The sequence below is a fragment of the Canis lupus genome, chromosome 7 (genome assembly GCF_048164855.1).
Source record: "Canis lupus baileyi chromosome 7, mCanLup2.hap1, whole genome shotgun sequence".
NCBI classification, from domain to species: Eukaryota; Metazoa; Chordata; class Mammalia; order Carnivora; family Canidae; genus Canis; species Canis lupus.
This window is the reverse complement of record NC_132844.1, coordinates 70,659,309-70,675,822: the sequence shown is the minus strand read 5'-3', so window position 1 is coordinate 70,675,822 and position 16,514 is coordinate 70,659,309. Positions and strand designations below refer to the sequence as shown.

Here is a 16,514-nt window from a genome sequence, read left to right as displayed (position 1 = left end):
AGCTGTTTGGAAAGATAGAAAGAGATGGAGTACTTCCAAATTAGTTCTATGAGGCCAGCACCACCTTAATTCCAAAACCAGACAAAGACCCCACCAAAAAGGATAATTACAGACCAATATCCCTGATGAACATGGATGCAAAAATTCTCAACAAGATACTAGCCAATAGGATCCAACAATACATTAAGAAAATTATTCACCATGACCAAGTAGGATTTATCCCCGGGACACAAGGCTGGTTCAACACTCGTAAAACAATCAGTGTGATTCATCATATCAGCAAGAGAAAAATCAAGAACCATATGATCCTCTCATTAGATGCAGAGAATGCATTTGACAAAATACAGCATCCATTTCTGATCAAAACTCTACAGAGCGTAGGGATAGAGGGAACATTCCTCAACATCTTAAAAGCCATCTACGAAAAGCCCACAGCAAATATCATTCTCAATGGGAAAGCGCTGGGAGCCTTTCCCCTAAGATCAGGAACAAGACCGGATGTCCACTCTCACCACTGCTATTCAACATAGTACTGGAAGTCCTAGCCTCAGCAATCAGACAACAAAAAGACATTAAAGGCATTCAAATTGGCAAAGAAGTCAAACTCTCCCTCTTCGCCGATGACATGATACTCTACATAGAAAACCCAAAAGCCTCCACCCCAAGATTGCTAGAACTCATACAGCAATTTGGTAGCGTGGCAGAATACAAAATCAATGCCCAGAAATCAGTGGCATTTCTATACACTAACAATGAGACTGAAGAAAGAGAAATTAAGGACTCAATCCCATTTACAATTGCACCCAAAAGCAGAATAAACCTAACCAAAGAGGTAAAGGATCTATACCCTAAAAACTATAGAACACTTCTGAAAGAAATTGAGGAAGACACAAAGAGATGGAAAAATATTCCATGCTCATGCATTGGAAGAATTAATATTGTGAAAATGTCAATGTTACCCAGGGCAATTTACACGTTTAATGCAATCCCTATCAAAATACCATGGACTTTCTTCAGAGAGTTAGAACAAATTATTTTAAGATTTGTGTGGAATCAGAAAAGACCCTGAATAGCCAGGGGAATTTTAAAAAAGAATACCGAGGGATCCCTGGGAGGCGCAGCGGTTTGGCGCCTGCCTTTGGCCCAGGGCGCAATCCTGGAGACCCGGGATCGAATCCCACGTCGGGCTCCCGGTGCATGGAGTCTGCTTCTCCCTCTGCCTGTGTCTCTGCCTCTCTCTCTCTCTCTCTCTGTGTGACTATCATAAATAAAAAAAAATAAAAAAAAAATAAAAAAGAATACCGTAGCTGGGGGCATCACAATGCCAGATTTCAGGTTGTACTACAAAGCTGTGGTCATGAAGACAGTGTGGTACTGGCACAAAAACAGACACATAGATCAATGGAACAGAATAGAGAATCCAGAAGTGGACCCTGAACTTTATGGTCAAGTATTATTCGATAAAGGGGGAAAGACTATCCATTGGAAGAAAGACAGTCTCTTCAATAAATGGTGTTGGGCAAATTGGACATCCACATGCAGAAGAATGAAACTAGACCAGTCTCTTTCACCATACACAAAGATAAACTCAAAATGGATGAAAGATCTAAATGTGAGGCAAGATTCCATCAAAATCCTAGACAAGAACACAGGCAACACCCTTTTTGAACTTGACCACAGTAACTTCTTGCAAGATACATTCATGAAGTCAAAAGAAACAAAAGCAAAAATGAACTATTGGGACTTCATCAAGATAAGAAGCTTTTGCACAGCAAAGGATACAGTCAACAAAACTCAAAGACAACCTACAGAATGGGAGAAGATATTTGCAAATGACATATCAGATAAAGGGCTAGTTTCCAAGATCTATAAAGAACTTATTAAACTCAACACCAAAGAAACAAACAATCCAATCATGAAATGGGCAAAAGACATGAACAGAAATCTCACAGAGGAAGATATAGACATGGCCAACATGCACATGAGAAAATGCTCTGCATCACTTGCCATCAGGGAAATACAAATCAAAACCACAATGAGATACCACCTCACACCAGTGAGAATGGGGAAAATTAACAAGGCAGGAAACCACAAATGTTGGAGAGGTTGCGGAGAAAAGGGAACCCTCTTACACTGTTGGTGGGAATGTGAACTGGTGCAGCCACTCTGGAAAACTGTGTGGAGGTTCCTCAAAGAGTTAAAAATAGACCAGCCCTACGACCCAGCAATTGCACTGTTGGGGATTTACCCCAAAGATACAGATGCAATGAAACGCCGGGACACCTGCACCCCGATGTTTCTAGCAGCAATGTCCACGATAGCCAAACTGTGGAAGGAGCCTCGGTGTCCATCGAAAGATGAATGGGTAAAGATGATGTGGTTTATGTATACAATGGAATATTCCTCAGCCATTAGAAACGACGATACCCACCATTTGCTTCGACGTGGATGGAACTGGAGGGTATTATGCTGAGTGAAGTAAGTCAATCGGAGAAGGAGAAACATTATATGTTCTCATTCATTTGGGGAATATAAATAATAGTGAAAGGGAATATAAGGGAAGGGAGAAGAAGTGTGTGGGAAATATGAGAAAGGGAGACAGAACGTAAAGACTCCTAACTCTGGGAAATGAACTAGGGGTGGTAGAAGGGGAGGAGGGCGGGGGGTGGGAGTGAATGGGTGACGGGCCCTGGGGGTTAATCTGTATGTTGGTAAATTGAACACCAATAAAAAATAAATAAAAAATAAGTAAAATTAAAAAATAACAAAAAAGAATAACAAAAGGACTATACTTGGGTAAGAAAAGAGAAAAGGACACAGGATATAGCAAACAATCATAAGAAGACAAAATGCTGATACATTTTTATAAATCTATTACTATAAATAAGTAAACAATTATTTTTGTTCTTGAAAGTCATACTATGAAACAACATGGAAGATGTTGAAAGGGAAGATAGTCAAAAGAGGTTATTGTCTAGTCTTAGAGGAAGAATAATATACTGATTAGGTTTTGTTTTTTTTTTTTTTAGAAAAATCAAGTGGTATGAATGTTATAAATGTAAGGACAGCTTTTTCGCAACGGGTTTGCCGCCAGAACACAGGTGTCGTGAAAACCACCGCTAAACCTAAACCAAAATGGGAAAGGAGAAGACTCACATCAACATCGTCGTCATTGGACACGTAGATTCGGGCAAGTCTACCACTACTGGCCATCTGATCCACAAATGTGGTGGGATCGACAAGAGAACTATCGAAAAATTTGAGAAGGAGGCTGCTGAGATGGGAAAAGGCTCCTTCAAGTATGCCTGGGTCTTGGATAAACTGAAAGCTGAACGTGAACGTGGTATCACCATTGATATCTCCCTGTGGAAATTCGAGACCAGCAAGTATTATGTGACCATCATTGATGCCCCAGGACACAGAGACTTTATCAAAAACATGATTACAGGCACATCTCAGGCTGACTGTGCTGTCCTGATTGTTGCTGCTGGTGTTGGTGAATTTGAAGCAGGTATCTCCAAGAATGGGCAGACCCGTGAGCATGCCCTTCTGGCTTACACACTGGGTGTAAAACAACTAATTGTTGGTGTTAACAAAATGGATTCCACTGAACCACCCTACAGCCAGAAGAGATACGAGGAAATCGTTAAAGAAGTCAGCACCTACATTAAGAAAATTGGCTACAACCCCGACACAGTAGCATTTGTGCCAATTTCTGGTTGGAATGGTGACAACATGCTGGAGCCAAGTGCTAACATGCCTTGGTTCAAGGGATGGAAAGTCACCCGTAAAGATGGGAATGCCAGCGGAACCACACTGCTTGAAGCCCTGGATTGCATTCTGCCACCAAGACGTCTACAAAATTGGTGGTATTGGTACTGTCCCAGTGGGTCGAGTGGAGACTGGTGTTCTTAAGCCTGGTATGGTGGTCACCTTTGCTCCAGTCAATGTTACAACTGAAGTAAAGTCTGTTGAAATGCACCATGAAGCTTTGAGTGAGGCTCTTCCTGGGGACAATGTGGGCTTCAATGTCAAGAACGTATCTGTCAAAGATGTTCGTTGTGGCAACGTGGCTGGTGACAGCAAAAATGACCCACCAATGGAAGCAGCTGGCTTCACGGCTCAGGTGATTATCCTGAACCATCCAGGCCAAATCAGTGCTGGATATGCACCTGTGCTGGATTGTCACACAGCTCACATTGCCTGCAAGTTTGCTGAGCTGAAGGAAAAGATAGATCGTCGTTCTGGAAAGAAGCTGGAAGATGGTCCCAAGTTCTTGAAATCTGGGGATGCTGCCATTGTTGATATGGTTCCTGGCAAACCTATGTGTGTTGAGAGCTTCTCTGACTATCCTCCTCTGGGCCGTTTTGCTGTTCGTGACATGAGACAGACGGTTGCTGTGGGTGTCATCAAAGTAGTGGACAAGAAGGCAGCTGGAGCTGGCAAAGTCACCAAGTCTGCCCAGAAAGCTCAGAAGGCTAAATGAATATTATCCCCAATACCTGCCACCCCAGTCTTAATCAGTGGTGGAAGAACGGTCTCAGAACTGTTTGTGTCAATTGGCCATTTAAGTTTAATAGTAAAAGACTGGTTAATGATAACAATGCATCGTAAAACCTTCAGAAGGAAAGGAGAATGTTTTGTGGACCATTTGTTTTTTTGTTTTTGTTTTTGTTTTTTTTTTGTGCGTGCGTGGCAGTTTTAAGTTATTAGTTTTTAAAATCAGTACTTTAAAAAAATGTAAAAAAAATAAAATAAAATAAAATCAGTACTTTTTAATGGAAACAACTTGACCAAAAATCTGTCACAGAATTTTGAGACCCATTAAAACAAAAGTTTAATGAGAAAAAAATAAATAAATAAATGTAAGGACAAATAATATAAAAGCTACCAAAACAGGTAAAGCAAAACAAAAGGAAGGAGAAAATTTAACAATCCAATAAAAAGTAGGAAAAAGATTTAAAAAATAAAAGAATAAAACATGGTAAATAGAAAACACAGTAAAATTGGCAGAACTGAAGTAAAATATATCAGCAATTTACAATAAATGTAAAATGGACTAAAGTCTGAAACAAAATTTTATAACTGTTAATGTGAACAGAGTCAAGCAATATACTATTTTTAAAAAGACACAAATAAGAAAAAAACAAGCTGTAAGGTTGAAAATAATAGGATATAAAAATAGTTAATAGGAAAATACACATTAGAACAAAAGTTTTGTAGTAATACTAGTATCAGATAATGTAGATGTAGCCAAAAGTGTTCATGAGTCTTTGGATGGATATGGTATTATTGTACAAAGCGATTTTTTAAAAAAAGAACAATTATATGTTGAACTTGTATATATCTAACCAGAATATGGAAAGGAAAAATGGGAAGTATTAAAAAGAAAAATGACATCAAAAGTAGACAATTATAGTTAGAGACTTAAACTTAGCTGTCTGAAGCTAGTATATAATGCAAAAGAATAACAATAGAGAACATTTGAATAATAAAGTTAATAAGCTTGGGCTGATAGTACATCTGTGAATAGAATCTTGAATCCAACCAATAAAAAATATTTTTTGTAAGTTTACTTACAAAGCATCAAAAGTCTCAACACATTTCAAAGAACCTAAATCACACACATCCCACTTTTATATCATAATACAATTTTAAATCAATAATAAAAGTAGAAAAACTAACATACATTAAACTAAAACACACTTTCTGTAATTTATTTGTTAAAATTATGGGAATTATGAAATGTTTAAACTGAAAGTCAAAGAAAATACTATATATCAAAGCTTTATGAAATGAGGTTTTAATAGCATTTAGAATGAACTTAAATATTTTTATTAGAAAATAAGAAGGTCTGAAAATTAATGAAGGGTTTCACATAGTAAATTAGAAAAAGGAACAAAAATAGAATGAAGGAAATACTAGAGATAAAAACAGAAACTAATAAAATAGGAAAAGATAATTAGTAGATATTTTGCAAAACCAAAATTGATTTTCAGATAGAGTAATAAATAATAGCAACTATCTTTGGCATCGATGATGATGATCAAAGAGAGAAAGAAGGCACAAGCCCAGTGATACTAGGAATAAAAATAGGACATATCCATAGATAGAGTGAACAATTTTTAGAATCATAAAATAATTTCATGCCATTAAAAACCAAAAAGCATTAATTAAAATATATTCAATACTTATTCTTAATAAGATTTTTGTTAGCAAGCTACAAATAGAAATTTTCTGAACTCCGTAAAAGGGAGGTGCCAAATGGAAGCAAGCATCACATTTAATGGTGAAACCAGAAGTATTCCTGCTAATGACAGATACCAAGAAAGATTCCTGTGATTATTGCTGGTATTAGTGCTGGGTATTATGGACAGAAAAAGTTTGAGAGCTGGAAAGAAGACTCAAAATTGTTAGTTTTGGCAGATAGGACTTTCTGCATACAAAATTCAAGAGAATCTAAATTATTGGAAGTCTTAGAGCTCAACAGGGTGGCTAGATACAAAATCTACTCTCAACAATAAAACATACAATTTATACAGCAGCAATCATTGTCTGTAAAATCCAACAGAAAAAAACACCATTCACAACAGAAATAAAAACAAGTATGTGCATAGGAATTAATCTAACAGAAGATGCTCTAGACCCTTTAGAGAAAATTATAGAACATTATTGAGGAGCATATAAGAAGATTTGAATAATAGATACATTATCATTTTAATGCATAGGAAGAATTGATTTTATAAATCTACAGACTTGGTGAAATTCTAAAGAAATCTTACTGTGACTCATACAGATTTAACAAATGAATTGTAAAATTTTGTAAGAATAGAAGCCTAAGAATAGGCAAAGCATTTCTGAAAAGAACAACAAAGATAAAAAAAAAATGTGCCATTCCTCATGATAAATGTCATAAAGCTTTAGTAATGGAAGCAATTTTATATCTGTTGAGCAAAAGACAACAGTTTCCTGAAAACAGAAGAGAAAATCCAGGGGAAAACTAAGTATAAGATAAAAGAGGTATTACAAATCAATGGGTAAAGAATGCATAAGTCAATGGGACAATTAGTTTTCCAAAGAGAATTAAACCCCTCTCTATATTATTTATAAACAAGCAAAAAAAAAAAAAATCCCAAACGCAAAAACCTCCATTTGGATTAACATCCTGTCTATATGGACGGAGAAACTTTATAACTATTAAGAGAAAGTGTAGGATAACATTTTTGTAATATCCAGACAAGAAAGGCCAAAAAACAAAACCCCCATAAAAATCTAAATGAAAATAAAAGATTGGCAAATACTACAACTAATTGTGGGTGGGTGGGGAGGAGGAAGAATGGGGACTTCTAAATGTCAAGAGACACCATAAAAATGTAAAAGTAAGAGATAGAATTGCAAATATTTGCAATATATGCAAGAGAAGATATTTGCAAATATATAAAAGACTAGCTTTCATAATTATAAAGAATTTCTAAAATTCAATAACCTAATAGATAAATGGGTAAACTAAATGAAGCCTAAGTAGGTAGTAAACATATGAGAAGATACTCAGTTTCAGTAGTAAGTGGGAAAGTGCAAATTAAAAATTTTACACTAAGTGGCAATAATGTGAAAATATGACAAAATCAGGGTTGTTAATAATGCAAGGAAATGGGAAACTTTTACACATTTTGATGTGCCTCCTATGTGAATACCATGGAATTCAATTAAATGACAACTAGTAAAATAAAAATGTGTTTAAGTTACATAAATGTTCATACGCATTGAGATTAATCCCATTTCAGTCTGTGTACCTTGGATAAACTATTTTAGAAACTACATAAGGACATTTTGTAGCATTATTTATGATAGCAGAAATTAGAAACATTGAGAACATGTCAGTAGGAGAAAGAATAGAAAAAATATGTTCACAAACTGAAATTTAACAATTAAAATATGTAACCTGGTTTTCTGTATACTTTCAATACTACAATATTTTTTTGGAAAAAGCAAGTTGTAATGATGCAGAATAATGTCATTTTAGTACAATTTTTACATGAATACATACAAAACAATACTATATATTGTTCAGTGATGCTTAGCAATTATACAAATAGATGAAAATAAACTTACAAGATTTATGGTACATTTTTAAGGGCTTGGGCAGTGGGGAAAGTGGAATGTGTGGGGGGATGAGGACGAAAGGGATTTCTATATTATCTGTCACTTGAGAAATATGACAAAAAATCTATCAAATATAAGATGTGAATTTACAAGTGTCTATTTTTGTACTTTAAAAACTTCTTTGAGAGAAAGAAAAAGAAAAATACAGAAACCACAGAGTGTGCAAACCAGATAGGGGAAAAACCATAAGGAACTTACCTAGGGAGTTGGTTGATGGTGCTAAAACACACACAGAGAAACATGAGGTAAATTGTCAGGATTTGGATCCTTGACTTGCATATCAGTCAGTCACTGTGACCTCCTCTCAGGAGTTGCAGCCCAGGCCCAGGGCGACCCACTGACCTGGTGGTGGGCACCAGAGGCCACTCCCAACTCCATCCTTTCCATCTATCTAAAAGGTTTCAGCTTTTTAGTAGACAGATGCTATTCCTATGAAACTCCGTGGCTTACATTTTTCTTTGTCCTCATCCCTTCCCCCTCCTTTCCTTTCTTTTCCTCTCCTTTTCTCCTCCTTTATTTCTATCACTTCCTTTCTCTGTCACTTATCATTTTCTTTTCTTTTCTTTTCTTTTTTTTTTTTGCATTCCTCTCAGTCAGTTTGGAAACCAGCAGACCAAGTTTGGAAACTGAGTTTGCTAATGGCAGACTATCCTAAACCAGTGCTAGGAGACTTTCTATTACCTAGTTTTCATATGAACTGATGGTATGCTCTTCCCTCAGAGCATTTACAATCTAGGGAAATGTTACCAATGGGAAGTAAATTTTCATTGAAAAACAAGAGAATACTTACTGTAATCTCCTTTTGATCCCTCTAAAACACAAATAAAATCAAGAAAAATCAGTTTAGATTTTCTATTTCTGTAGTTTTGATATCATTACAGAGGATTACCCAATTAACACCCTCAAATATCCAAGTAGGCAAGAAGCTGCAGGCAAAATCTTCTGATGGACTACTTTATGAGTCAAATGACATGAAAAAGTAAGCAAAGGTTAACAAAGGGAAATATCTAGGGAGAAAAAATAATAAACTATGCCTGGAAAGAAACACTGAAGTGGAAGAACATGTTAGTTATAATAAGTTGAGGCTAAGTAAGAGGAAAAAAAGGCAAATATTTAATCAGCTGATTGAGAATTCAAGTTTAATGAAGAGATGGCAAATTATAATGAATACACACACCTATATACATATACATACATACATATATAGATATAGATATGCATCCTATAACCTAAAACTTATTTTTTAGTGATGCCATGGAAACATTTTCTAAAAGATCTGGAGAGAGACAAAGGAAATTATATGAAAACTCATCATGCTATCATTTTTATTTTCATGAAAGTGTAAAAACCAACACTCTGGAAATGACAAATTATGTTGCATGATGGTCTAATTTGATATTTTACTAAAGTATAAGTAAAAATCTACCCAGAAATGTAAAGACAATATTGTTTTCTCTCATCCCCTTTCTGAAAATGAGTTCTTTCCTTCTATACCTGAGTATAGAAATCTTATCACTGTGATAAGATTAAGTCCAAGACACAAAATCTTCTGGTTTACGCTAATGTTACTTGTTTCTCCAGGCTCTGTCAGTATTTTAAAAACAGAAAATACCGAAAGGCGCTGAACACTTTCATGTGCTGCAATTGTATTTGCTGTAAAACTTAATAACATTAAAAATAAATTCAGTGCATTTCAAAATTTGTGAATTATCATGGCAACTTTAATCTATAACATGTGATATATTTAAATACTAAAACTTAAGTACTAAATTTTATACACCTAAACAGACATGACTTTGCTCAATATTTTTCCTGTCAGAAGATTGTAGTCTCCAGTTGATTTATATTTATATTTATATTTATATTTATATTTATATTTATATTTATATTTATATTTATATTTATATATCCTGAATGATAGAAGACAGCCTGGTGAGTTTGGGAACTTAGCAACAAGATGACTGAGATTCATAGGGCCACCTTAGAGTGGGAAATCAAAGAAATGAGTTGTCATTTGGCTTTATGAATTTTAGATTATGGCTTATTTAGATCACAAAAAATGCCTACTAATCCAAGTTTTCCCTAAGAATGCAAGGGTAGCCTAGAATAGATGGAACTGGAGGTTATTATGCTGAGTGAAATAAGTCAATCGGAGAAGGACAAACATTATATGTTCTCATTTATTTGAGGAATATAAATAATAGTGAAAGAGAATAGAAGGGAAGGGAGAAAAAATGGGTAGGAAATATCAGAAAGGGAGACAGAATATAAAGACTCCTAACTCCGGGAAACGAACTAGGGGTGGTGGAAGGGGAGGAGGGCGGGGGTGTGGGGGGGACTGGGTGGCGGGCACTGAGGGGGGCACTTGACGGGAAGAGCACTGGGTGTTATTCTGTATGTTGGCAAATTGAACACCAATAAAAAATAAATTTATTATTAAAAAAAAAAAAGAAAGAAACTAAGATTGCAGACTCTACACTAAAGTTCCATAGCTGGAAATTAGTAAGGTATTACTAAATCGTGTAAGAATAAATTATATGAAATTAGAGTAAGATAATTCTAAACTTCTATCAGGTTGAGTCACTTGCAAGCCCTGTGGCTTTGGGCTTTTTTCATTTTTCTTTTTTTTTTTTTTTTCATTTTTCATGCTTACATTTCTCTTCTGTAAATTAGGGATAATAATGTATATAGTACGTTAATTGATTTAAGAACTGCTTGTTAAGGATCATCCTTACTGATAACAAAAATAAACTATAAGAAGGCAAGTATAAAGAAACCAGTTAGGGGTCAGGTGAAGTACTTCAGGCAAGAGATGTTAATGCTTGGACTAAGATTGTCATCATGGTTAAAAGTGATCTAATTTGGAATATAATTTGGAAGTAGTGGGTATGGGATTTGATGGTGGATTGTATGAGGAGAGTGAGAGAAAGAAGTTAAAGGAATAGATGGCATGAGCAGTTGGGGGAATTCAGATACTACTACCGGTATGCAGCAGGATTAGGACTTGGGCTTCGGATGTGTTAAGAGTGAGATACCCCTCCTCTATCTTCAGGACCACTGTATTATGTTTGTGTAGGTTGGTTGTTGCACAGAGAGATTTGGGGACTGAAATCCCAGCAATCTTTGAGTAGGGCTGCATCTGCCTAGAGAGAGGAATACTCTCTAATTTGCACGAGAGCAACCTGTAGGCTAACCTATAGAGGCCTTGAATAACCACAGGGGCTTTTGGGGGTAATTCATTCTATGTGGTTCACAGGGTCATTTGTAGATGTTAAAATAAAATGAAATGTCCCCAAGAGTGGCTAGTACATAAGAGATATTGGGTGCATTTAATTATCTCCCTTTCCTGTTGTGTATAATTGCATTTTACTTATCTGTGTATCCTTACATTTCTCACATTCCGATAGCTTCTTGCACTTGTTTAATGTAATGTTGTAATGATGAATTATTCTGAGAAGTTTTGTTTTCCCAAGAAACATAAGATGTAAATGACAACAGTAGAGGAAAGCAGCCCTTGTTTGTGCTCTTGGAATTTCAGTACATGGGTCGAATTTCAGTACATGTGATGAATTTTCAGGGATTTTACTTACCTTGATCATCATAGGAAGCATCTAGAGGATTGAAGGAAAAACATAAGATTCTTAATTTCTCATAAATAGATTTCTGTATTAATTTCTTAAAAATTCAACATCTAATTTATTTACCACTTTCTGTTGAATACAAACGCCGGAATCCTAAAAGACAAGATTAAAACATAATGAGATTCTATCTTGACAAGTATGCCTACGATATTTACTTTTTGGGTGAAAATCTGTTTACCTCTTCTTAGATCTCTGAGAGGGACAATTTTTTTGGGGGGAAAAACCAGATAAAGTTTATTAACAGCTCATCAAGCAATGTTTAATCGTATGTCTAAGGCCAACTAGCAGGATTTTTCTATTTTCCCAGATGTTCCCATTTTCTTTGGATTCCATTTCAGAAAAGAGAGGATGCCACAGCTCTTTGCTCCTCACTCTGTTGGTCATGACAGATGAATTACAGAAGTAAGAAGAGGAGGTATACATGAAGAGGCCAAGTGTGGGGCATGACAGCAAGCAAAGTGACCAAGCTGCTTCCTCTCTCCTTTTGGAAATACAAATCTTTATGCTTGTAAAGTGTGTGTGTATGTGTGTATCTGTGTGTCCCTACAAAAGAGGAGAGTGCTTTGGAATCTACTTAGAAACATTAGATTTCTGGACTTTTTATTTCAAATTATCATTATTTTTGAGTCATGTCAAACTACATGTCCTGATTTGATTAATATTAATTAATTTGATTAGTATTAGTAATGTTAATAATAAATACTGAAATTCAATTTTAAAAGAGCCTTTTTTTGTCTTAACCAAATGGTAATAGTGTAGTGTGAGAATATGAGTATAGAACTCCGGGCCACCAACCTGGATATGGATATATCTAACTCCTTTTTTTGCTAGGTGAATTTGGTTAAGTCTCTTAAACTTTTGCATACAATTTCATCTTTTTAAAAGATTTTATTTATTTACTTATGAGAGATACAGAAAGAAGCAGAGACATAGGCAGAGGGAGGAGAAGCAGGCTCCATGCAGGAACCTGATGCGGAACTCGATCCCAGAACTCTGGGATCACATCCCGAGCTGAAGGTAGATGCTTAATCACTGAGCCACTCAGGTGTCTCTCAATTTCATCTTCTAAAATGAAGATAATAATATAAGTTATGCTCACCTATTGTGCTTTATAGCTTACAGTGTCTTTTCATGTATACTATTCAGTCTTGATGACGACCCATGAATTATATACTTTATCCCTATTTTATATATCTAGGAAATTGTTTCAGAGAAGTTTCTTAGCCTTTCCAAGATCTTGGAAATAGGAGCTGTAAAATTTTTTTTAATGTCTTAGGATGGGGACATATTTGCCTTTTCTGAGAAAAATACACAAATCTATCATCTATCTATCCATTTATCTATACACACACATATATACACATACACACATAGAAAGATGGATTGACAGTTGGATATGATCACAGCAAAAGATATGCTGACTTAACAAATCATGCTCAAAGGGAGATGAGTTTCTTTGTTCTCTAAGGAACACATTCCTCCATTAATTCTGTGGTAGCTCCTAATCCCCTTACCTCTACCATCCTCATAGTCCAGAAGACCAGCACCTGGAGAAAAAAGGAGAGTGTGCTTCATGGTTTTGCTTCTTGAAAAGGAGAGAGGCTTTAAGACTGAGAGCTAATAATAGAGATGAACTCTCAGTAATGAATAATGATGGGAATTATTTTACTTTGCAAGAACGAGGGACTGTGCACAGTGGGAGCAGATAAGTGACTGTGCCAGTCACCAGTTTCACTAGACTTAATAGTAGGTCAGAAGAGGCCTCAAATTGATTTCCTTCTTGGTACTCCAGGATTTAGCTCCTGTTTTTCTTTTCTTACTAATCCTGGACTATCTTTCAGCAACTTTGATGTCTCACTAGACATTGCCATAGAAAATCTGCATCTCTTAACATCTTGAACTCAGTGTTCTCAGTCATAATCATTTTAGTTGTTTTCACTCTTATTATTCCTGGCTATCTTTGATTCTTCTACCTAGCCACCTTGCTGAGGCCTTCTTCACTACCAGATTTAGACCTTGTATTCCATTGCTTGTGGTATCTGCTGTTTTTGTGACTTGGTATTTCTGTTGCTGCTCTTGGACCACAGGCAGCATCTGAAGAGAGCCTCAGAATCATGCAGACCTATCCCCTATTAGATTTTTTCTGCCCAATTTCGGTTTGGTACTCAGTATTGCATAGAACCCTTTGGTGGATTTCTCTCAGTAAATTAGAAGTTCAGTTCATGGGATGATGCATTATGCAAATTGCTGGGGATACAATGGTAAACAAGACAGATTTCAATCCTGGCTTATGGAAATTCCATTATGCTTTCTATCTTTGCTTTTTTCATGAGTCTTAATACGTACTTTGTTCTGAACTGTATCTTGAGACATCAATTTCTGTGGAAGAATGAAGCAAAAATATTGCTATTAGCTACTTGTGAGAGTTGTTCTTCCTCCTCACCCAACTCTTCTCACTATAAACTCTGCTTCTTTGCTCCCAAGGTGGCCCTCTTGATATGATATGTTACAGATTCCTACCTCTTTTCAGCACCTCCAGCTAGTCCTGTTCTACGGGTACCTCCACACTAATTCTCTGAGGGCTCATAGGTACTGAGATGAGAAATAGGGAGGGGATGCAGCTGACTAGAAGGGAGTGGGGAAGATACTGAGGAAAATCCTGGAAAGAGAGATCTTGTGGCATAGAAATATGCCATTGTCTACATGGGCCCCATCTCTGTTTGATTGACAAATACTTCTCTGTGTTTGTCTCTTCTTATCATCTCTGCAGTATTAAGTCACTAAAAATCTTGAATTCTTTTGGTTTAATACTAGCTAACAGTGTCTACTAGCACAGTGTCTTGTCTTTTCCATTTTTATTGCTCAGATCATTTCCCTTGGAGCTCAAGTGATTTTAGAATATTCTTATTACTATTGCTAAATTCAATCTGCTTTTTTGGGGGGTTGACATTGTTGGTAATGAGATTTGGGAGTTCAAAAGTGCAAGAGGAATCACTAGTAAGTCAAAGATTCTTTGATTCATGTATTGAAATAGATTCCCATAATATTGACAAAGTCTCTAGATATCTAGTAAGTAGAAACAAACTGTGACTGGATCTTATATCCCTTCCATTGTGGCTTTCACAGAAAATTTCCATCTTGACGTGTTACTCACCATTTTGCTTGCGTCGTGTCCATCTTGTTAATAAAATAGCCAGAATGGCAAGTCCCAATAGAGTCAGGATGACAGCCAAAGTTATTTCTGCAACAAAACTTCACCTGTAGGCCTGCTTATTTAGACCTGGTCATTATCAGAGACAACTTCTGGTTGCCTCTTAACTGTTTTCACCAAATAGACATTTCTCCTCTACCCCCTTTTCTGCTACCTGAACTCCTTTCTTCCCTCATCTTATTGTCCCCTACCCATTTTTTTATGTTGTTCTTTTTGGTCAGATACTAAGAATCTCAACTGCTGTATATCCTTGATTTAGAGTGGAAAATGTGGCAGATTTCCTCCTCAATTGGATCCTTTACTCTCTGCAGGCAGAAGATTAGAGGAAAACAGTAATACACAAAACAAGCCACTGAGAAAAAAAATTAGTTCTAACAATATCAAACATATATTAGTATACTAGTATGTAATATATATACAATATATAATATATATACAAACATATGTTTATATATATATGTATATATGGAATGTGTGTGCAAATATAGTTACATGAGTGAGTGACCAAAAATTTTAGAGGCTCCTGACTGAATGAAGTTGGTCATAATAATGAAAACCATAGCAGAAGACAGAAATTTCTTACCATTGGGAAAGACCTTTTAGTCATCATGCACAAAGCCATTCATGATAAGAGTTATTTGTGATGACTGTTATTTTGGTTAATAGAAGAAAGCATGCTGGAACTGCCTGAATGATATCTGTGTATGTGTAATTGGAGAGACAAATCTTAATTAGATACCTTGCAAAGGTTATGAAGAACTGAGACTAAGGAGCCTTTAGAAGAAGAAAGGCAGACAGGCAGACAGGCAGGCAGGAGGGAGAAAAGGAGGAAGGAAGTGGGGAAGAAGGGAGGGAAAGAGAAAGAGAAGTAGGAAGGAAGGAGGAGGAAGGGAGGAATGAATGAATGAATGAACAAAGCTATCACAAATCTTCCCATGACAGTGAAAAATGGTGAAGACAATTGAACTATGAAGGGCTAAGAAAATTAATTACACCAAGATTAAGACTGCTGTCAGTAAGTGATAGATGAATTCACCTCAGGATGTAATGACACACCTCCAATTGGGGAAAATTGGGCAAATGTCTATCAAATCTTTCAGGCGTTAGATCATGTGAGAAAATTTCCTCAACAAGTCAGCCTTCTGGGATTTTCTCCTAATGAATCACTAAAATTAATAGTAAATAGTCGGTTTGGCTTCTTTCATGCAAGTCAGAATTTCATCATTGATGTGAAATAATTCTTAGGGGAAAGGGATAACCAGGTTGTGTACTTGGATCAAGCTCTGGTACTCCCTTTGAGTAGTGTCTGAAATGCAGTAGCTATTGGACAGAAGATGATCCACTCCATTTATAAGGAAAATAAGAGGAAGAATTGAAGCAGATTATAAAGTGAGGAGTATTACCAGAAGTGAGATAGCAAGTTAAGGAATTTTCCTATTATTCCAGAGGATGGTTATTTTCTTTTACTAATTCAAATTCCTGAAACCAAAGGGAAAATC

At 36.0% G+C, this 16,514-nt stretch overlaps 1 protein-coding gene across 1 annotated transcript in view; it reads right to left on the bottom strand.

Annotated features, from left to right (window-relative positions):
• The window catches only part of TSBP1 (testis expressed basic protein 1), a 187,841-nt gene extending 174,462 nt beyond the window's left edge, over positions 1-13,379 (bottom strand). The window contains exons 1-3 of the mRNA XM_072831640.1: positions 13,319-13,379; positions 11,868-11,897; positions 11,754-11,774 (exon numbers count right to left, since the gene is read on the bottom strand). Coding sequence (XP_072687741.1) covers positions 11,754-11,774; positions 11,868-11,897; positions 13,319-13,379 — 112 coding nt within the window. The remainder of the gene's footprint in view (positions 1-11,753; positions 11,775-11,867; positions 11,898-13,318) is intronic.
• Positions 13,380-16,514: the final 3,135 nt, after the last annotated feature.